The sequence below is a fragment of the Cottoperca gobio genome, chromosome 12 (assembly GCF_900634415.1).
Source record: "Cottoperca gobio chromosome 12, fCotGob3.1, whole genome shotgun sequence".
Lineage (NCBI taxonomy): Eukaryota > Metazoa > Chordata > Actinopteri > Perciformes > Bovichtidae > Cottoperca > Cottoperca gobio.
This window is the reverse complement of record NC_041366.1, coordinates 3,662,692-3,686,926: the sequence shown is the minus strand read 5'-3', so window position 1 is coordinate 3,686,926 and position 24,235 is coordinate 3,662,692. Positions and strand designations below refer to the sequence as shown.

General features: G+C 38.9%; 1 protein-coding gene across 3 annotated transcripts in view; it reads left to right on the top strand.

Annotated features, from left to right (window-relative positions):
* The window catches only part of rab27b (RAB27B, member RAS oncogene family), a 62,558-nt gene that overhangs the window by 28,182 nt on the left and 10,141 nt on the right, over positions 1–24,235 (top strand). Inside the window, exons 1-2 of one of the 3 annotated variants that reach the window (XM_029444945.1) lie at positions 678–774; positions 22,945–23,116. In XM_029444945.1, coding sequence (XP_029300805.1) covers positions 22,964–23,116 — 153 coding nt within the window. In that variant the 5' untranslated portion in view covers positions 678–774; positions 22,945–22,963. Of the gene's footprint in view, positions 1–677; positions 775–10,213; positions 10,351–22,944; positions 23,117–24,235 lie in introns of those variants that run through there. The other 2 variants (XM_029444944.1, XM_029444943.1) reach the window with 2 other exon arrangements.

Here is a 24,235-nt window from a genome sequence, read left to right as displayed (position 1 = left end):
AAGGGGCCACAAGATAAATGTGAGGGATCGGTTGTTAAATGATTACAGTTTAAGAAGTTGCTTCGTTGCTTTCAAAATGTTCCGTAAAATTTGCTTTTGTTTTTCTGGTAGAATACCAGATAGTTTACATCTTTGGAAAAAATCATTCCACTGAATAGATCCAAAGTAGGGCTACACAATTAATAAAAAAATTCACTTTTGGCTTTCCACAGTGAAATTGACACGATCGCTCTAGATCGATCAATCTGTATCAGCTCAGATCATATCAAATAAAGCGCTTCCATCGCTGCAGTGATGTCAGCTAATACCCCAAGTGTCTTGATAACTTACAACCAATGTATTTATTTTTAAAGTCTTTACAAAAGCACAACATTATCTATCCTCTTTAGCTAGCCTCTTCATTTTGGCCATAATTGTGCAGCCCTTATCTTATTATATTATTAAATCTATTTGATATTAACCCAGTGTTATTTGCCTTTCTTTCCTTTCTGGTCTATCTCTCTTCTCTTGCTGCATCTTTTCTTAATCTCCTCCTGCTCCCTCGCCTCTTCCTCACACCCCCTCTTGCCCTCCTCTTACATCTTCTGGTCCTTACTCTAACTCCTTCTACTCCTTCTCCCTTTGTTTTTCCTCCTCTAACTCATCTCTTTGCCCCTCCTTTGCTGTGTAGTTTTATCTTCCTCCTCCTCATCTTGGGACTCGTGACTCTTTTGCTGAGCTCCAGCTGACATGACTTTATTATAAGTCAAACTGAGGCGTCTCCTTCTCTCTCACGTACGTAAATATCATTAGCTGTGAGTGTGTGAAATGTGAGAAACAATACAATCCTCAAAATGAACACGCACACACACACACACGCACACATACACACACAGGCAATCTGCTAGAGGCTGGAGACTCATACATTTTTAAAATGCAGTGTGGTTGTCAGCCTGTTCTTCTCTCTCTCTTCATCCTCTCGCTCTTTACCTTCTTTCTTTTTCCTTGTGTATTTCCTTCCTAAGTAAAAGGTCACATGTTGTTATTTGGACTGATAATTTGATGCTAATAAATGAAGGAGAAGAACGATGGCATCAATTGTTTATGAAAATGTCTAGAAATGACATGTTCACCTAATTGACCTGATAAGGACTTCTAGTGGCCATGTAAATTACACCTGTGTGTCAGGAGCAGAAGCAGAAATAGCGTGTAGGCCAATAGTTTGTTTAGGGAGGGGTGGATTAGTTTGAAGTGTGGGACTTCAATATGGGACTCTCGGAGATGTGTTAAAACTCTACAACTAACCAACCTCAGCCCAACGACCAGCAACTGCCCCTCCAGAATTTCAGATGGGAGATGTTTTCGAGCAGCGAGTTCGCTACGTTGCTGTCATAGCTTTTTTTAAAGTCAAATTTTCCTTAATAAACGGAAAAATAAAGTAATACACCTTCTGAATTCAAGATTCTCACTTCCACCAAAATTTAACTTAATCGCCTTGTTAACTCATCGTAAAACACATTTCATTCAAACTTGATAGAAATAAAATAAAACCCACCAAACTTGATTGGTCTTTCCAACAATCACCAACTTTGGGTTGGTCAAAATGAACCCTTATTGCACCGAGTTAGATGTGAAAATATGCTGGTTCTACCCACTGTTTTTCCCCTGGTTGTCTCTCTTCCAACTGAGCAGCAGCTCTAACTTATTCTTTGAAAGCAGTCCATTAAGCTAAATACAATGACAAGTGAAAAACACAACCCGGCAATGTAATCAGCCAATCGCTGATATTCGTGCCATTGCCCAACCCCATGGGACACCTCCTTTTGATTCCCATTTCCTACCGAAAACCAATCTTGGTTCCTTTATAAACTAAATCATTCTTTTACTTCTACCAAGTTGTTGCTGTTGCCCAACTACATGCAGCTGGTGCCCCTTTTGCCCCTGCTCCTCAGACAGCCTGAGTCTGCCACTGATGATATAATTTGCCCATTTAACACAATCAGTTTAATTTATATAACGAAAGTCATAGGATTTGTCCTCGGGGCATTATGGATATTTGTACCAAATTTCATGGCAACCCATCCAATAGTTGTACAGATATTTCAGTCTGGACCATGCAGACATGTTTAGTTTTTTTTATTGTAAGTGACCTTGGTAAATGGACTGACTCACTCACTTTCACCCCTCAAAGGGCTAAAATCACCAGAAATATTGAGGATAACATCCCAAAGTAGGATGTTTGTAGTCCCTTTGTTAAGGCCCAGTCACACATATCCGTATGACAGAAACGTATGCAGTTACATATGAATATTTGTCAGTCCAAATACGTCCAACTTTTCATCGGATCGGAAAAGTGAACATATACAGATACGCATGTCTACTCTATTGATAGAGTATCACTTACTAATACAAAATGTATCAGACGAATGCCCAACGAATGCATAAGATATACAAAAATATGGCGTTTACAAAATATCGGCAACATGCTGATTTACGTTGATATAAGGTAAGGTAGAAGTAGTATTCGTTAAGAGCTCACTGTGTTACGCTGGGGTGCGTTGTTGAACGCTGATATTTTGAGCATGTTCAAAATTACCGGACGTAACCTACGTGTGCTTCATACATAAGATATGCAGACGTTACGTTAGACCACGTGAATATGGAATACGTAGGTGAATACTTACCTACGTAAATATAGTACGTAAATACTTACCTACATGAATACCTACGTGACTACGTTAGAAGTCACGTAGGTATAGGCTACGCCGGCTGACGGTGAATCCTACAGCCAATTTGTTGATAACGAGTGGATAACCTATTCCTACCCTATGTTAAGATTATGCCTGACGACGGAGTAACTTATTAAACGTGTTTCTACAGTACAGGTAGTGTTCAGCATGTTAGCCGTTCTCCAGCATCAGCATGACGTGAACCAGATGGCACTTTTCCAGCTCCGTTGGCCAGACGCTCTGATACGTTTTGTATAAGTAAGTGATAAGCTATCAATGTTTGACATACGTATAATAATTCATTATGTATACATCAGCTACAACACCGCTGTGGAAAAGTTGGACGTATTTGGATTTTGAGCTACTTTTCACATATGCCGGCATATGTTTCTGCCATACGGAACTGTGTAGGTCTGGCGTGTTCGGCGTATCGTCTGCGTCCTTCAAACGATCACAATTTACCCTTAATTTATATCAACCTATTGCCGATATTTCATATGCGCCGGCATACGTTTCTGTCATACGGATATGTGTGACAGGGCCTTTAAGGAGTTCTTTTATTCTTTGAAATAGCTGTCGTCTAGCTTCGGAATGAAACTCTTCAAACGGCTAATTTGAAACATTTCATTAATCACTCTTTCATTCATCTCCATTAATCAATTTGTTGCTGACTGGAGCTGTGGTGTTAATTTAAAACAGGACGTGGTCATTACATCGGCAACTGTTTTTTCTGCTGACTCGTCTACATCACCGCGACCTGTGAAGGGCGGAACATTATGACATGATGATCAGCAGTTGAGCTATAAGGGTCTCCATTGTGCTGGTAGGAAACAGCAATGTGAGCACTCGCTGAGTCACATTTTGCCACGGTCTGTCTAAACAATTAATACCTGTTCTCAGTTTGTGGGAAAATGTTATGTTCTGACTCGGCATGTTGGTCTCAGGCAGGATGTCTCATTTCAGAGGGGACAAAGCCAAGCTTTTGTACCATAAACATGACCTTCTGTCTTTCATGCTTTACACTACATTGCACTTCTGTTGTGGGGATATTTCACTTTGAACCACAAATGTGGTGGTGCTAGAGGCATCCATCCTCTTGTAGGTCATGGCAATCCATACAGTAGTTGTTGAGATGTTTCAGTCTGGGATGAGTCAAGTCAGTTTATTTATACAGCACATTTAAAAACACAAGGAGTTGACCCAAGGTGATTTCCAGTCAAGGCAGATGGGTTAGGATCTGCCTCAATACAGGTATACATAATTAAAGAGATTAAAAAATTGCATAAAAGGCAATAATATATAATGTGAAAAAATTTAATCTGTGATTAGGAGCAATAGAATAAAGCCAACAACTGATTAAAATGCAGTAAGAGGACGTTGGGGGGAATTGATCAGGCCCATATACAGGGAATTATAATAATGAAGCTGAGAAGTGATACAATAATGGATTACTGTTTCCAGGTCTTGATAAATATAACAAAAAGGTATTTTATTTGACTAAGATTCTAAGCTGATCAAAGCTGACCGAAGACACCAAGATTTTTAGCTTCATTATTCAATTTTGCAGACAGGGCCACAAGTGAATTGGTTGGGCTGGTGACAGAGCTACGAGAGCCAAACATGATTACTCTGGTTTTGGTTTCATTTAATTGAAGAAAGTTCCTTACCATTCAACATTGGATGTTGTTTAGACAGTGAAATAGGTTTTTCAGAGAGCAGGCACTGTCAGGTGTAACTGGAAGGTAAAATTGTGTGTCGTCGGCATAATGGTGATGGATAATGTTGTATTTCCTCAACGAAAGAGCCAAAAGGAAGCTTGTGTAATCAAAATAATAAAGGGCCTAAAGTGGTGGACCACTGGTCCAATTCAATTCAATAGTGCCAATTAAAAATGCAGCAGTATTTTGATGAGGACCATAACATGTTGTCACATTACTCAGATTCTCGAACGTCTATGCTGGTTACCTGTTCATTACAGAACTGATTTTATCATTTTGCTTCTATCTGACATGCTGCAGGTAGATTCATCAGGACAGCTATTTTCTCCAAATTGTGTGTTTTATTGATGTGTTTGTGCCTGCTGTCTGCCTGTGTCTATATTATTGTAACTTATTTTCTACTCTTTCATCATTCCATAAAGCACTTATTAGCAGCACCATTACATTTTACAGTCTAAACAAAAGTACTAAATCTTTAATGAACCTCAATGACATATGTTTTTGTCTCCTCACTGGAGATTTGCAATTTAATCTCATTCACTCCCAGATCAGCACATCTTGGCTGCTGTACCTTGACTACTTCACGTTTGGTGTGTGCTCCTGGCGCAAATTGATGTGATGCTGCATGACCCGTCTGGTGTGTTTTGCGCTTTAGTGGCGTCACACATATTTATGAAAAGATTCATTTCCGTAACATTGGAGGGTTTGTGGGTTTCTAATGATAAAAGCTAACGCTTTCTAAACACAATTGACAAAAGATTGCTTTTTATCCTGTTTGCAAGGAGCAACTTTGTCTTTATGCTGGGATCTGAATCGGTGACCTTTCGCTTACAAGCTGTCAAGCTCTTAGGAGAAAGACCCGGCTGTCGTGTTCTGCTGAGTGTCTGTCCCTGGGTAAACAGTGTTAAATAGGAAAGGACATTCTTTCAGTGTTTTTTAACAGGGCTGTAATAGACACAGCGTGACTGACCCATTGTTTTCATACTTCGGCTCAGCTTAGACCTTTCTGGTAGGACTCCAGATGAGTTAAGCTGAATCAAAAAGACATCCTTAAATATTGGCAGTTATTTTAGATCTTAAAGACACAGGCCATAGCATGTTTTACACCTCTAAGAACAACATATTTATACTAAAGATTATTACTCAGCATTTCCAAAATGTGGTTTCAGTTAATTTCCAATGAAATCAATCTGCAGTTTTGAATGTTGTTGCATCATGTGATGATGCAGCTACAAGATTGGTTTTGTTTCAGAAGTTCAGAAGCGGGGACACAATCATTTCTCAGTTTTCAGTCAAACACTGTAAAGGAAAAAGACCACCCAGAGGCTTGAAGCTTTGATACTGTTCCCATAAATATATTCAAAGTCGGTGTAATTCCTCTTTTGAAATACTGGACAAATATGCATCTGCAGTATCGTTATAATTTATATTTCCTTACACAAATTTCAAAATGTTCCTGGAAGAAAACCCTGACATTTCGGTTTCACTCTTCACTATAAATGTGATAAATAATTGTGTTTTGATTCACGTCGGACAGAAAAGTGTGAGATAAATTCTAATGGGCAGATAAGAGGAACCAGATTAGAGGTTGCAAAATTATATGTTTGACACCAGTGATTTATATCTGTCCTGTGTCAGGCTGTTAGCTTTTTATTATCGGCAGTTATGGAATATGGTTGCACACACATAGACAGACAGACGCATAGAATTCCCACCACTCACATTGTGTTGTCGAAGTTGATAGCAGCGATTACTGTTGTGTAACCAGTGGACCCTGTTAAACTGATGCCAGTTGTGAGTGTCTTTGTTGTGAGCATTACTGCTCACTGTGAACTCGATGTTATCTCCATGTCAGTTGTGTGTCTTGTTCTGTACCAGTGAGACTCATCCAATATATTAACATGATCCATTGTTAAGCACTTCTCTCTGGTTCACTGGGAATTGTGGGAATTGCTGTCCCCAACTCGGAGCATTTTAATGCTTAATGTCTTAGCAGATTGGTTTGGACCCTGTTGCCCTTTTCACATTCAGCCAATGGGTTGAGGGATTGTAAATGTTTCAGAGCCTCTCTCTGCAGCTGTCGGGAGCAGAGTCTTGTTCCACTGTTGATTCTGATTTAGTGGAAAGAAAAACATGGACACATGTATAATGTCTCTAAAAGAACTTTAGCATAGAAATTAAAATATTCAAACTCAATGATGTGAGTGGTTGTGTTGTCTCAGTAAATCTATTGTTTGGTCCAGTGGCCTTTCATGTCTCTGCCTACACTCATTTCCCTACTAAACAAATCATGTGGAACACAATGAAAGGCCGAACTATCCATGACATGGAGTGATGTCACAATGTCTCAATGACAGAAAGACACTAGGCTGCTGCTGTTTTAATATTGGTGAAAAAAGGTTTGTTTGGTTTTTAGAGGATCTTTGTGCTTGTTAAGAAAAGAGACCGATTTAAGGCCCAAATGCCCTGAGAGTGTCTGATGCACACACTTTGAAGCACACCTATTGTTTTAAATGGCCAAACGCGCACCAAAAAGCGTTAATAAATCGAAACAAAGTCGGAAGAACGTCTAGAAGGATTATTCCCCATAGGACTATATTTTATTAGAGAAATAAATGATTAATTATAATATAAAATGTGGCTTTCTGCTTAAAATAAAAAACATCACCGGCAGTAGGTCACTTCAGCTGTAACTACTTAAAGTAAAATCTGTTTGTAACTTAATGGCAGGCCAATGTAAAGCTTGGTTGTTCAATCTGTAACATCACTGTACAACTGAAAGTGGTCTGATTTGTTTTTGTAGTCCAAAGAACAACTCTAACAGAGAGTGATACGTCTTCTATCTAGCGGATTGCTTGACGCACATTTCACATTAACTAGCCTAGTTAAACTTTCATCCATATCATATCAATAATTTAAATGTATCCACTTTATAGTTGTAAACCAGGACCTTAATTATTTAGATCAAGTAGCTAAAGATATGGTGTTATAAGGTATCTGTAATATACGAAAATGTTGTCTAAATTGCAACCGTTTTCTAAAATACAGCCGTTCCTGTGTTAGCATTTTAAATCTGATGCCTGAAGTGCGCCACAGAAGCATCAAATGACACGTATCAAATGAAGCGTGTCGTTTATTGCTTTCCCTATAAACGACACGTGCCCAGTGCGTTTGGGCTTTGAAGCCAATTTTTGTTGTGGCCAAACCGTGGAATTACAATTTGTCAGTCACGTGATGAGGCCCAAAGAGATATTTTCCCATTGACTTACATCGGGAAAGAGACATCTGTAAATCAGCAGATAATTAGTTTTTAGGTAAATCAACTTTCCAGTATGAATATTAATATGAATAATATTTCAAGTCCTTATTTATATATTTAAATGATTATATCCTAAAAGTTGTAAAAATGCGCTAATAGCCGAATCCAGAATTATTTTTTGTGTTCCATGTGACTGAGCCAAGAACGGCTGAGACGGATCAGCTGGAAAGCGGGGTTTAATGAAAGCGCTAGTGTGCTTGCTCTATAGGCCCCATGGATGCATAAGACCGTAGGAAGATTTGGGTAATGCTATACTCGTAAGTTGAGCCCTTTTGGATTTATGCATCACTGAGGAACGGGAATGAACGGGGCCCCGCCTCCAACACTGTATCCAGTTCTCTTCATACATCCATGCCTTAAGTAGTGGAATGGAGTGTGTTTGCTTTCTTGATTCAATTGTTGTGTAAATGTAACAATCTTCTGTAGTTGAAGTCAAAGCTTAGTGCACCCTGCTAGATGACAACATGGTGTGTGAGCAGACGCCCTCTTCCTCCACACTGAACAGTATGTAGTAAAAGCTATTAGATCCAAAAGTATATAACCAGTGCAAAATAGATGGACGATAATGGGAGAAATTGTCTGTCTGACACCCAAATAAAGCCTAATATCATCTTAAAGAAAAGAACAGAAAGAAATGAATAGATTCTGTCAGTGTTTCCTTGCAGAGCCAGTGATAGATCTTGTTTTGTCATGGTAACTGTCGGTGTTGTGGTAAGGTGGCCTTTAAAGGCCTTAAAGGTCACCAACTTGAGCTGCATGATGCTTCACTGCCTGGACACATGTAGACTCCAAACCAGATGAAAAAGGACAGGATATAATTTATCTGTGATTATTTACACTTTTAATTTCTCTTTTACCATCCAAACTGTGAATGCAGGTCAAACTATGAACAGTGGTGTCTGGGGAGACGCACATTTAATTTACTGTATGTGTGTAAGATCAGAAATATATATATATATATATATATATTTATATTTCTGATCTATCTTATGTATATATATATAATATAAAAAAATAAATATATAAACCTCAGTGGGTGGAGCCTAATAACTTGATTTACATACAAGAACTTTACATTAAAAAGAAAAACAGTCTAAAACTGGAGAAATTCATGATTTAAATGAGGAACTATTTGATACAAGCAAATGTAAACAGTACAGTACTTTCATAGAAACAGTACTGGACATATGAACAGTGGATGAGCAATGGAATGGAATCTAACAAAACCCCAAAAAATAACCATAAATTATATATGAAACACTGAAACTGTGATGTAGTGAATGGTCAAATCATCCGGGAGACGCAATATTTTCTCTCATTAAACTTAAATTGAAGTGGAATACTATGGTAGAAAAACATGCTGCTCCACCCACTGCGCCACTGAGTAATTAATAACTGATATTTGTTTTAGTTTATTCACAATGTTTTCTGAAGCTGATATCTGTTTTGTTACAAAATAACGGTACATACAACAAAACTGCATGCTCAATTACGTTTCATGGGAAAAATATTTTCTGCGGGATTTAAATAAGTGGTTAATGTTGTAGATAAAAAAAAGTTTTGTTGTATGGTTACGTCATTTTTAAGAAACCAGTTTTGTACGTGCTTTTGATGAAAGATAAAACACAGAATGCATTTCCTCCATTCAAAGAACTATCTGGGGCTGTCATTATTATTTCTTACCTACTTCCTGTTTTACTACTGCTAACCCCCCCCCCCCCCCCCCCCCACACACACACACACACACACCCTTATCAGGTAGTAAGAGCAGAGCAGCCTCAGGTCATGCTGGTAGTGGAAAGTGTGTGTGTGTCTCTGCCCCCCTCCCATTACACAGAGGAGCAGTGAGAGAGGTGCAGAGAAGGAAGAGTCAGCTCCTGGTTAAAATGTTTGACAGTTAGTTGGTTATTAGGCCATGGAGTATTTCAGTTAGTTAGTCAGTCATTCATGTTTTAAAGGTCTTTACACACGTGACAAATAAATGACTCGAAAGTGCAAAATACTCTTAATTCCGGCAGCAATGTGAATTTACTACAGTTGCAACATAGATTTGCGCTGACAAATGACCAACTACTAGATCCTATTGACCCTGAGCAGCGTCTATCGTTCCGGAAAACAATTATACTCATTACAAACACAACAGTTGAAAAAAAGATATTGAAGTGCAAATTAATCACACAAAAAAACTCCGCTGTTTAAAGGGTTGTTTGTCAGTCAGTTGGGCAGTTTTTCAGGGAATTCCTTGTTCAGTCAGTTTCTTGTACATCCTTGTATTCAGACATTCAGGCTGGAATTCAGTCAGCTTAACCACAAAGACAGCCTACAAGGCAGAGCCATTAAACTAGTCCTCCATCTATCCCTCCAGCCAGGCAGGCAGCGAGTCAGCTGGTCCGTGAGGGGAGTGGCTCCCTGCTCTGCTGCCTCCAGCTGAATGATAGTCAGTCATCCAGTCATCCAGCTTCCCACTCAGTCACTCCTCACTCAGTCAGTCGGTTGGTCAGTCGGTCGGTGGGTGTAGATGCAGGGCTGCTGGTCAGCTGCTCCCGAAGGCTTGTATCTCCCTCAGGATCTCACAGTGTTGAATCAGCTGAGGAGCCACTGAGAGGTAAGGAGCTCAGACGCTAAGCAGGATGTTTGTTCAGCCAGTTTGTCGTGTACATTTTTTGGGCTGTTTGCTGACTTTTGTAGGCATGTGACAGGCTGCTGGGTGATCTGGGAGAGACGGGCAGGGTTTGTGTGCAGACAAAGTGTTTTTAACAGGGAAATGCAGTAGCTGGAGAGTGTGATCACACCCTTTTTCTACAAGTTGATAACTGTTGCCGTGTTGTTGCGCTCAGCTGCATCATCCAGGCTGCTTGTTATCTGGTAGCTGCTCATGATTTTCTCACATGCTCAGTCTAATGATATTGGTGTTTTTGTGAAAGAAAGACGGAGGCTGTTGTTGTAGACTTTGTTATTCTAGGGATAACTTTGATCATTTAGTGGTGTGATCAGAAAACCAGTTTGAGTTCTAGTTTTCTGTTTTTTATAATATTTTGAAAAACTTTGTTGTCTTCTGAAACGAGGAGTGGCTTTACCAAATAGTCTTTCAATCAATAATCATTACTAGCAGGAAATATAGATATTTGGTAACCCTTATGAATTATTTTTTAGCCATCGGCAACTTTACGAACTGGTTCATTTTGTTACACAGCACATCTTATATTATGGTAGATAGAAGTAAAATAATCAATAAAATAAAGTGTGTTGATATTTTTTGTAACAGTAGCTCTACAGTAAACAAGACTAAAAATAAGTAAAATTCAGTCAAGATGATGGGGGAAAAGATCAAGAAAGGCATAAAAACACATATAATTGTATTATATGTGTCATTGTGTGTGTGTGTGTGATATATATATATATATATATATATATATATATATATATTGCACTGATTTGAATTGTTAACTGTTTCCTTACTATTGTCTTTTTTGTAATTCATGTTTGTGGGGAAGCCAAAGACAATTTTCACATCATGGACAATATATATAAATAAAGTGTCTAACTGTATAGTGTAGTATAGTGGCTGAATAACTGTAGCCACTACAAAGAAAAAAGCTGCTGAGAGGCAAAGTTTTTTAACTATAACGTGTTCATGCAAATTGGCACTGAAATCCAGATGTGTTTTTATGCAGTTTCTTAAACTAAAAGACTAACGAGCACTTCCTGTACAGAAATAATTAAAGCAAGACATGACGATCACCCCCTTTTTATCTGAATACTACCATGAAGGTGAGCAGGTAAATAATGTGAAACCACACACGGGTGAAGTCTTAACAATTAACACAGACTAAATGCACATTTTGGCTCCTAAACTAACATTTGGCTGCTTTAAGACTTTAAGGGAGGCTTGAACGGCAAATGTTTGATATCATAAACCTGTGTGTTCTTTAAACAGACTTATACATGCAGCAGCCAAAAACTGGATTTAAATTCCTTTGTCATTTCTTTGGTCACAGCAGCATTTAAATCATCTTGCGCGGGCGAAGTTATGAGACAGGAGTCGATGGTAAAGACTGTATTGTTCCTTTAGCGACCAAGCTAGCTACCCTGTTAAGTGACAGTAAGTAAGCAAGCAAGCTAGCTAGTGTGGTGAGCGATTGTTTGTGACTAGCACTGGCACATTCGTGGCTGCCTAGCATGTTAGCGGTTATCTTGCTGGCTCCAGTAGTCTATTAAGTAGCCCTGCAAGTAGTAGGCTACTATTACTTTACTTTACTTTTTGAAAGCTAATTTTACCAGGACATAACATAAAACACTTATTTACTGTTAAAGTCGGAAACCGATGAATTTAACCGCATTTAAAGCTGGATTTGAACTCCTGTCAGGTTTCTTTGATGTTTGGTGTATTTAATTATCATACAGGACCCACTCTTTCATTTCACTGAACATTTGGAAAATGACTTGTGAGCGTGACTAGAAGAAAATATGTGTAATTTAAAGACTGTAAGATGTTAAAAAACACTAATGCCTGTGTGCTGATAAATGTCTCTTCTTCCTGCTCTCGTAACGGAGGCATTTCCTCTTTCATGATTTATAACAGAGGAGACTCTGAGGTAAATATTTGTCTCAGGCATGCATGCATGCATGCATAGGCTAATGGTGAAAATGCAGAAGCCTTTTTGAAAATATAATGACTGACTGAGTGTTTGTTTGTCGTTGTGAAACACCCTGTGGCAATTAAACGCTGAAACTTGTTAATATTGATATCTTGCTGTTCGCTGAACTTTGAGGCACTAAAGGAAAAGTCACTAAACTATTTTCTTGATGTTAAAGCAATACAAATGCGATACCACTTATTAAAGACCAACTTTGATTTGTTTGTCTAGCTATGGGTTTACTTTCTCAATAGCAAAACGGTTATCTGGCATGTCAAAATAAAGCAGTAACCGGAGTGTCAGCTTTAGATTTTGTGTCAAACATCATGATTTATAGCTGAAATAATTGCTATGATTTATGAAGGGTCATTTAATACACATCACCCCCTCTGTCCTCTCTGTATGTATATTTAACGAGTCAGGCAGGTGACTTATTGGAAGTGTAAAACTCCCTTATGTCTATTCATAGTGCAGCTCATGTGTGTGTTTGTGCATGATGAAGACATTGTATAGTGCAGTTCTTTCATTAATTTTAGCACTGACGGGGCCTTATTACATAAACCGAAACAATCACACTAACGGGAAGCATCAGTAAAGTCATAAGAGGCACACAATTTAGAAAGAAGCAGGACTATACGCACACTAACATGTATAATGGGATTGGTGGAGAGTGCACTCTAGGTGAAATACTTTCACAGTTCTTAGCTTAGAAATTCAAATCTCAACCACAAGAGAATGGCACTCTTTAATTATGTATTTGTGAATGCTGCAAATAAATATTGGTACTGATTGATATTTTAATTTAAATACATTTGTATTATTATTCAGTGGGTTTTATTTTCCATCTCATGTCATGCCTGACTTGTATTCAATTTCTTCTTCTTTTTTTAAATCTGTTTTTAGTATTATTATCTAGTGTGAGTTTATTTTCCTTTTATTATGGCTTTCTATCCATGTTTTATGTTCACTCTGTCTAAATGGGTTTTCACAGATGTTGTGGACGGTGTGGTGTGTAAATAATTTCCTATGGGTAGTAAGTATGCTAAATTGAGGCCAGTGGCTACATCAGCATCAACCGCTTCACATCTGCAGCAGAACTGTGCATAACAGCCTTTATAATTAGAATGTTATAATAGCAACTGAATATCTTTTTTATTGTTAATCACTACTGAAAACTAGATGTTGAAATTGAAATCCAAGTGAAATATCTTAATGAGAAATCAGATTTTACAGTATGTGGTTTTATTTATGTCATTATATTTTATTGAAATCCTGAACTCAGTTTTCACTAAATAATGACACAGAGACACTTGAAACATGTTGTTTAGAGAATGATCTGAAGTGATTTTAAGATGTTTTTTAAATCTATACATTTTCCTCTGGGGTTCAAGACGTAGACGAGACGAGACAAGACAAGACACAAAAATACATCTTTCACTCGCACACACACTCGCACACTATACACACTCGCACTCGCACACATGTGCACTTCTGAACACAGCAGGGCTATAATACTTGTCTTTTGGGCCAAATGAATGATTGGATGGATGAGCCAGTAACTGTAACAGGAGTCAAATGTTAAATTGATTTCCAATTTCACTCAGTATATTATTTAGATTCAATTCTGAGATGGAGCAAGATGGTGTACAATATATATGTATAAAGGATTGTGAAGAGGACATTCAAACGCAGAGTTTCTGAAGGAAAGAAGCTTATTTTGACCAAAATTGATATTTCTTTGTGGAGTTTTTAGAGATTTAAATTGAAACGCTTGATGAAAGTAAGCAGTGTTGCTCCCGTGGAGAAATTAGATCCGTTTCTCTGCCCTAGGCACAGAGTCCACTGGGACTATGGTACATTGCATGACACATTTATAATGAAACAGAATGAATAGCTTAGAATTATCTCACCTTTTATATGTAACAGGTGGGCTGTTAATCCACACAGGCTGTTATTACTGGTACTAAATATAATGTCAGAACATTTAAGGCAAACTGATTTAAGCCCACAAATAGAACACAAGATGAGCTACTTAAAAGTGTAACAGTACAGTATATCCACTTTGAATGCTAAAAACGTTGAAAGTGGATATACTGTAGCGGGTAAGCTGTGAAGCCAAATACTTTTTTACTGTAGGACCCAGGAGGCATCGGAGAGCAGCGTGGGTGTTCCAGCTAGTAATGATGCTGTGTGATTTACTGACCTGGGGCGAACAGGACCACAAATTCAGTCAGCTGACACATGACCACCAACTTAATAAAGGAGAGAAGAGCTGAGGAGAAATATAGGAGAAATGTGCCGTGTATCAGAACTGAAAAGAGAGATTGGTAGGTCAGAAAGGAGCTGAGTTCACTTCAGTTTGGATCTGGTTCCAAGTTGGCAAAATACCCTGATTTGCTAATCTCTGAGACAAATTGAATCGATTCTTCTGTCCATCCTCGCTCTTTGTGTTATTTATCCAGTCGAAGATGGTTTGTTAGAGAAGAGCTCCACTATCTAACACTACTCTCCGACCACAAGCGGACTGTATGTATTTGTAGTTCAACAACAGCAAAAGAGCGGTCAGTCCTTTCTGCTAAATCTACAGTATCTCGATGATCATGTTATGTCAATTACAGAGGTCAGAGTTTAAACACTTCCTCGCTCTCTTTTTGTTCAGTAAGTGTTCATTAACCACAATGCACTCCGAGGCTTGCTGAAAAATAATAGAATTGCCTAAACCTCCATCTTACAGCTTTCCCACACTGTCTAAACACAGCCAAGTTGTGTTTTTCATCAGTTGTTGTGTACAAGTCCAGCTGTAAAAGTTGTAAATGAGTTTAACTAAACACATCAGGACAATTGAAGTCATGAGAACTGCAGGTTGCAGCTCAATGCTTCACATTACTTTGAATTCAAAGTAACAGTGTTCTGCTCTGATTGTATCAGGTTTCATGTGGTTGGATTTAGTCAAATGTAAGTCCTGCACTTGAAAAGGGCCAGAAGAGGTTTGCACTTGGAATTTGAAGTTTACTGGTGCCTTGAAAGACACTCGTGTTAAAGAGCACCAAAGTTAGTGTCACCTTTTGTGTTTTCAGTCTCCATTTTCTGCACCTTAGTTGTGGGGTTCTTTTGCCCTGAACTTCCCAGACATAACTTGTCTGTGACCTCTTCTACTGCACATGAGAACTACAGAATATTTCTTGTGTATTGCAAAGAAACCATGAAATGGTCAGAGCCAATGACTTCCGCAGAGAAGTACCAGACTGTGAAGAAAATGGAAATGCTTTAATGACCTGGATATGCTGTGAGCTGGATCACTGCTGTGTGAAAGCAACCACAGACAGAGAACAGCAGAACATATTGGTTTAGATGGAAATGTCACAGGTTTTTACTGCAGTACCGTAAACACAATCTGTTCAGTCACTGGTCCTTATGTGTGGTTGTTCAGAATGGAGAATAAAATAACCAACATGAGCGCTACTACTTTTTGGTGGAGGCATTATGTTTTCTGGTTGTCCGTCCGTCCGTCTCGTTCTCATGAATGCCTTATGGGAATTTCTTCAAATTTCGCACAAACTTCCACTTGGACTCAAGAGTGAACTGATTACAATTTTGAAGGTCAAAGATCCTCCAGATTTGAAACGCCAACCTGTCAATGTTAGTGCCTTGCTGCAGCCCGACCCTTATTACATGACCTCCTCATCCATTCTCTTCTTCCGCTCAGTATTTCTACATCCATGCTGACCTTTCAGATCCAGCTGTGTGTGCTGACTGTACAGATGTTAGCCCAGCTCCTGCTGTGGGATTATAGAGGGATCGAGGAAGCCCTGGGGGCAACTCACAGATGGATAAATAAATAGTCAAGTGTGTCATATTCTATCTGATCTGGTTCTGAATCCAGTGTTTTACACTGGATTCAGAAGGCAGAGACTGTGAAAATTAAACCTCATCTGTTTTCACATGCAGAGGACGGCTTACTCATGTCGCTATAAGAATAGCTTGAAGTAATAGTAGTAATTGCAGTTGTTGTTCACAGGAGGCCACCCAGCTGCTGTTTAAGGTTCACTTCATTGATCTTTCTGCTGTGCCATCTCAAATGCGCCTCACTGCTTTGCTAAGTGGGTCTGAAACATAGAAAAGGTTTTAGACAATCTGAGGGGAGAAACCTGAAGGACGTCTGCACAAATTGGATAATCAAGGGTCAATCCTCCTCCATGTTAGCGGTTATTGATCGTTGACTCTGGAAAATAGATTGGTTAACGACAGCAAAGGCCCTCAGCAGAGTCCGCAGAACAGATGGAAAACAAATCAGCTGTCTGACCTGTTTAAGATGATTCAGAGGCCACAACAGTCAGACATAAAGGTCTCTGACAAATGTCTGCTGACCTTTTAATATATAATGGATTCTTGGGAAGCATACGTTTTTAAACCACTTTAAGATGATGTGTCTGAACATACAACGGTAATGCTTCTCTTTATTGTTGTGTAGCTTTATTTTAGTTCCTCTTAGGCTTCAGAAAAAACACCTATTCAGGAAAAGTCATGGGCTGAAAGGCTTGTAGTTTTTATTTAAACTGAGTTCTTTGCATTATAAAAACCCAGACTGTCTGTCGGAGCGTCTTGGCTAAACAGTCGAAACCTAGGTTGCACCCCATGAAAATTATGAACATGCCATTATTATAAATAACATGCCAGTGCTTTACTATTATTTATTTATACATATATATATATATATATATATATATATATATATATATATATATATATATATATATATATATATATATATATATATATATATATATATATATACAGGAAAATATAAATGTAAACAGAAAATTCCAAGCTCTCCTAAATTTCTCAAATGAAGCTTTCTGAGGAGTTCATGTCTCTTTCAGGAAACTCCTCTTTTGAAAACTACCTAAAACCATAATTAGCATTTTCAGTGAGAAGAGACGGTGTCAATCAATAATTAACACGGCAAAGGCCAAGCTGCCATCCCTCTTTGCAGCTTTCAATTGTGGAATAAAAATCTTCCATCCATAGCTTTTCCTGGGAAGTTTCAGTATCTCTACACAAACTAGTGCTGTGAGAACACTGACACTTTACTGATGATGTTGAACCCGTCTTGTTGGTGGCTTTTGGAATCCTCCAAAATGTGTTTGCCTCCAGTCATTTAAGCTTTGAAACCAACATGTTGTTATGCAGCTATACACTCTATAACAGAGCCATCCGGTCTGATAAGAATACATTTCATTTGGAAATCTAACTTGGGTTTGGATAAGAAACATTAAACTGATATGAATTATGTTTTGGTTTAATTAAAAGATCAAAGTTTCATTATGTATATAGATGTAATGAACCCTCAAAGATACACCACCCTCTTTTCTTATCAGCAGTAATTAGAAGATAATAAGGAAGAGAGGGTGCCAGGGTAAGTACAGGCTGTTTGTGCTTTTCTCTCTCTAGTATTGAAAATCCTACATTGGATTAAAATAACGATTTCATGTACATGCAATGAATAATAGTCTTTCTTCCTCTGTCCCTCTTCAACTCCTTTTCCCCAGCCTGAATTATTTAGAGACAGATTACTGTTAATTAATGATAATTATAACTAATTATAATTTGTTAAGCACTGCATGCAAGACAGAGTTGGGAAAACAAAAGACACACTCTGCATTAAAACAGCATTAATGTTAGCATCATAGAAGTAGAATAGGAGTACGACACTCAACTGTTTTCAGTGGTCATTTGACTAGTACAAAAGAAAATGGCGATATTAGCAAACTAGCTAGTTATCCCACCATGTTTCAATGCTACACTTAAAGCAAATGAGCCGAACAAACTTGTCACTTTTCTAGGCGATAGCAATGTGCTTTACGCTGTGGCAAAGTGTGTGTGGATGAAACATTAAGTTTTACTCATTTTACTCATACTCTTTATTCTCCGTAACGTTACTTCTCCACTTCTTGTTTTAGTCGTTAGGGCGAAATTGCAACGCCAGTGTTTCCCCTACCATTGTCTTGGAGGGGCGCTACGCCCCCCATCGGAAACCCGCGCCTCCCCTGAAATTCAAGGTGTTTTTTTTTTCTGGATTTTTTTTTTTTTTAATATATATTCACAACTCACTTTTCACATTGAACAGGTGCTCTTCTATTAAATAAAGTAAACGCTTATGTTATTCATCTAATTTATGTGCATGCTTCAGTGTTTACAGCGTTGCTTTGCACATTCACTCCTCCGCTGTTTTGCGAAGGGCGGGGCTTAGCTCCCGACACACACACACACCTACAGTCAGAGACGGAGAGGAGGAAAGGAGAAGAGGGAACTACAAATATAACCTCGCCTCGCGCCTCTACACAATTTGCACTTGTATCTTCTTCGTGCTCCATTTTTCAGATTGAATGCACAGTGTGTAATAAATGTAAATGTGTTTAGAACAGCACTGGAAATGATGCTCTGGGCCTGTCAGGTGGATTCATGCTTCTCCAAGGGGAGTAAACTCCTCTAGTGTTGGAACTGATTCATGCAGCAGTTCAGTGTAGGATTGAACCTGTTGATAAAAGCAACACCACAGCACAAGATGGATGTGTTGTTGATCATCAGGCCATGTTGTGCCCCCATTATGCGCGGACAAGTTTTTCCTAAACAGGAAGTCAGTATTCTGTTGTGTACTCGTGTCAGTGTGCTGAAGCTCTGAGGTCAGTCAGGGACTTCATAAGGATGCAGATATGGAGGAACATGCGGTTTCATTTTACATTTACACGAAGTAGCTTTTAATTTATTTGTGATGAAAGAAATCTGCTGATCGTTTACTTAAAGGTTTCAATACCACAAGCGCAAATACGCAATTACAAGTGAAAATCCAGCGTTAAGGGATAGTATGGTGGTCTAAAGTAGAAACATGTCATGTTTATGCACTTATACTAAATAAAAATGCCAATATTCAATACAAAAGAGGTCTGCTTCACACAGTGCATTTTACAAGACAAGAGAACACAGGCCTTTAATGGATAACCCATAACTGTTTAACTCTATTAGTTTGTGTATCAGTCTGACTGAAGGCAGTGACATTTGTTTTTATCTTACGGATGTGAAGGATAACAGAGGAGGGAGAGCACAACACAACCTCCTGATGGATGTTCTGATACTGACAGAAGAGAATATATCTTGATTGTCCACCAGTGTGGAATTGTGTTTTCTGCTCACCAAACACAAGAAGCAACAACATAAAACAAACAAACACACATAGAGAAGGCCATATTACACAAAACAGTTCAGCTTAAATCTTCTCAGTCATTTTGTTGAGTTAAGAATATTGATGGCTCCTTGGAGGAAGGATTTAAATACAGTTTAGCTGCCAGAGGGACTTTATAGCACCTCCTGGAACTCAACTTGCTTAAAGGTATAATATGTAACATTTGTGTATTAAAATGTCTAAAAAGACTATACCTATGTTATATATTGTATTGAGTTGTGCACTTACAAGGCAGCTTCACCTAATGGCTCTGTTTTCTGTAGAAAGCCAACTGAGGCCTTGCCAACAGCTGATGCTGTTGATGTGTCCTCATACAAACTCCATCTCTTCTCTGAGAATGTTCAGTTCTCTCTTTTCTCCTCTTTCTATTCGTTTCTCTTACTTTCTTTCTTCCCCATCTGCGGTTGTGTGTGACGGCTCATACATTTTTAATGTCTCTGTGTGTTTTATGCTTTTGTTCTTGCTTGTTATTGAAAGAGAAGATTTAGCCGACACCAGGGAAAACCTTTACTCCATAACCTGATTGTAGCAGAGCTGTGATCCAATTTTTCTATTAGTTTGTATAACTTCATGTTATTAGATATGCACTCAATGCCACTTAATTAGGTACGCCTAGCCGAAAATAAGGCAGTCTAAACAAACAGCCCTGCAGTAAATCCTAGTCAGTTATATCAATGAGGGTAGGCTAAATATTAAAAACGCTTATCAGTCTAAATAAATACAGCTCCGCAGCACAAACTGCAGCATGCAAAATGACCATAAAGTTGAATCAACAACTCTGAAACAGTTGTAACAAAAACTGAACATTGGAAACTTCATGACAGAAGGATCCATTGCTGGGCTGCTGTACAGGTGTACCTTATACATTGGCGTTAAATGTATTCAGTTTAGGCTTACATTAAGTCAGCATATATTTCTGTAGGTCAATATAATGTTGGCATAATCTATATTTCTATCATTTATATGCATATAAAGTCCAGGCAAATGCAAGTGGATACAAAATGACCCTAGGCAAATTAGTGAACACGCGTCTGTGAATGCTGGTGCGCATGTCGCTAGCTAGTGTTAGCTTCTGTTAGCTAGCTGACAAGAACTGCAAACACATTCTGTCGGACAAATTTGCAGAAGAAGCGTGTACATTTAAATATGGATCAAGTTACATGCGTTGGAAGCAGTAGGAGTCTGGATATAGTGGTGGAATATAACCTCATATGATTTCTAGTGTTTATACAGGTATACTAAGTGTAGGGGGAATGGGGATTATCCAACATAGCCCAGACCTTTTGGAGAATTTACTGTGTTGCTTCCAGACTAACTGGATCAGCTAATGCCCTGACTGGAGCCGCACCACCACCACTGGACTAGTTTGTTTGTTTGTTAAAGAAGTTCAGTTTCTTAGTTTGAGCTCAGCCTCCGTTAGAGTATAAATGTCCTTATTAGCATTTTCGTAAAAGAGCTATTTTCCACAAGTATGTACAGTATATCCACTATGTCTTAATAAAGCCGAAGCAGATTCCATATGAGTAGTTCAGTTTTCTGTTGTGTTGTTCATTGTCGGGGTGACTGAGTCGGGCTGCTCTCTGCCATCAGCTGACGGAACTGCTGTTAACGCTTTTACCTTCAGGGACTCATGACTGACCGACTCGTCACACTACAAACATCACTGGTTTTTCACCAATGATGACAGATCAATAAGGTCGACCCTTCCTCTTGTCTCGCCCCCAACCTCGCAACCTCGAGAGAGCAAGGGAAGAAAGAAAAATAGTTTGCTGACCTGTGGTGCCAACGCCAACTGGTCATTGCATAAGGTCTAGAAAACAGTCCTTATGTCTGTATGTTTACTTTAGTTGTCAAAGTTATCATTGTGTGGCATTGCATTTGTTAGGCCATCAATTTGTATTGAATCAAAGTCTGCTTTGTATTGATTAGAAATTTAAACCGTAGTTTTAAGAAGTGTCTCTGTCTGTCTGTCTGTCTGTTTGATATTCCACAGTATGGACACTATCACATGCTGCGATTGGGCCTAAAAAGACTTTTAAGCAGCTGGTAAAATGTGTTATTTTACCAGCATGGCTGGGAGGCGGGGTTAAAGGAAATGCCAGTGCGCTAGCTCTATGGGCCCATAGCTGTAGAACATATCCATATTCCCATTTTCTCATTTTATATCAGCTGTATCCAGTTCTCTTTATACATCCATGATTTATACAAACTTAATTGTGTTTGGATATGATAAGGATTAAGTCCTGGTAAATTATACTGTAGCACTATGTTTGCTTAGGTCTGGTGTGTGAGTAGTCTCACTCTGATTCTCACCGTCCTGTCTGAAGTATAGTGAGGTTATTGTGAAGAGATCATAGCTCCTGGTTAATCATGGTCATCACTGTAATAAAGCCCAGTGTTATGTGCTTCCTATCAGCTGAGTGAATTAGAGTCTTGTGATCCTCTCTCTAAATATACCACATTTAGCCATGAGGCAAACAGACCTCAGACTACAACTCACTAGATACATGAACACTTGGCTCAAGCATTTCACATGGAAACCACATTCCTTTCCTCCATCAGTAACATCTCCACTGACTGATGTTGCTGAAAGTTGGTATTATGTTCCAGTTCGTTGACAAATTGTTGTGATGAAGTCTGGCATTGTTGCACACTCAACAACTAGAGGTCAGATGTCCATAACATTTTCTGTGGATATTTATAACCCTCCAAAGCTGAATCCCATGGACTTTTGGTGAGCCCCCTTTTCCTCACCCAAAAGGTTTTAAAGACAATTATGAAAATCTAATGGTTTAAATTTCTTGATCACAGTCTTGATCATCAAATGGTCATTTTGGTATTCCTTTAATTCCTTTGCCCTGAAACTGAGTACATTACATGTTCATGTTCTACTTTCCCATACTCACAATATACTCACACTCTCTTTCCCACCTGCACTTAATGCTCAGACACACAGACACACACACATTTACCATTTTCCCAGAAAGTCATGCGCCGGTCAGAACAACCCTCTGAACTCACTTCCATAATTCAACAGTGGGTAGTACAACACACACACACACACACACACACACACACACACACACACACACACACACACACACACACACACACACACACACACCTCCTCCTTATCACTTCATTGGCTTGGTTAACTTCTCAAACTCAGATGTCATTGTTTGTATATCTTATTTCATCTTTTATTCTAATTTATTCATCTCACACTCTCACACAGCCGGAATGTTTAATTATGTTAACTTGAGCGACGAGTTCCTCTGTGTGTCTCTGTATGTTAACATGTGTCTCCGTCTGTTTTCCACAGGTTTATTGCGGGCATCACTATGACTGATGGGGATTATGACTACCTTATAAAGCTCCTTGCCCTGGGGGACTCCGGCGTAGGGAAGACCACCTTCCTGTACCGATACACTGACAACAAATTTAACCCCAAGTTCATCACCACAGTCGGCATCGACTTCAGGGAAAAGAGAGTGGTGAGTTCTGATCTCTTATGTTACTGTAATAATCTTTAGGAACAAAAGCAGAGAAATGTGAACATATTTCTGGTAGGTTTGAGATATTTCCCTTTCTAGTTTTGAATCTTGGCTAATTCATCTTAAAGGTTCAATGTGTAATTCCGAGCAGCCAAAGAAATAGGGGCAGTATTTCACCTCTAAACTGGGTCCATACTATCTCTAATGTTCATGATTTAGTTGTAGTAGTTTGGCATATTTTTGTATTCTAATGTATTCTTTATATTGTGTATTGCATTGACTCCTGTGTAATGCCTGTCAGTCAGTCAGTGGGCAAGAATACCAAAATTTGACGAAACTGCTGAAATTCTGAGAGCTGCAGCTCATCTCATCTCTGTTTTCAGGCTTTAGAAAATCTATCCCATGACTGGTGACTTTGTCCAATCACAGGTCATTTCAGAGAGAGGAGCGTTCCTACTGCCTATTGGTGAAAGCCTGAAACAATGGAGGAATATTGTGCATGAAAAGTATTGGCAACAACTGCCTACACTGCAAAGATACCCACAAAAGGAAGACAGACTTCAAAAAGAGAGTCGGACAATAACTGCAAAGCGTTCAAGAGAGATTTTGCTCATAGTTTAGCTTCTGCTTATGGCTGTTGCTAGTGTGATGAGCTAACTTTAGTCTCACCTCAACATTTTCTCTCCTTCTCTCTATAGTTATTTCCTATAATAGTCGAGAGCCTTCTTTCTTAGTCGCTGCAGCACAGCCGTGACGGCTAAGCACTTAAAAGCAGGCTAAACTATTAGCAACATTTTCTCTGCGTCTCTGAAACACTTGGCCGATATTGTAGCAAGCCTCAAATCCCATTAGGTCGTAATTATGATCAGGACTATGTTTGTAATGTATGACTAGTACTGCTGCAGGTATGAAGCATCTGGAGGGGCTGAGGACAGCGAGGGGGAAGAGGAGAGCTTCAGGAGGAAGGCTGTGTTCAGACGTCAGTTTGACACTGGTAATGCAGGCTTGGTTACCATAGTTATCGTGGGACTTTCCCAGGCATTTTCTTTGGGCTGTACTTATCAAAGAACAAACTATGGGTCAGGTCTGGATTTCCTGCTGCTTTGCTCCCACAGCGAC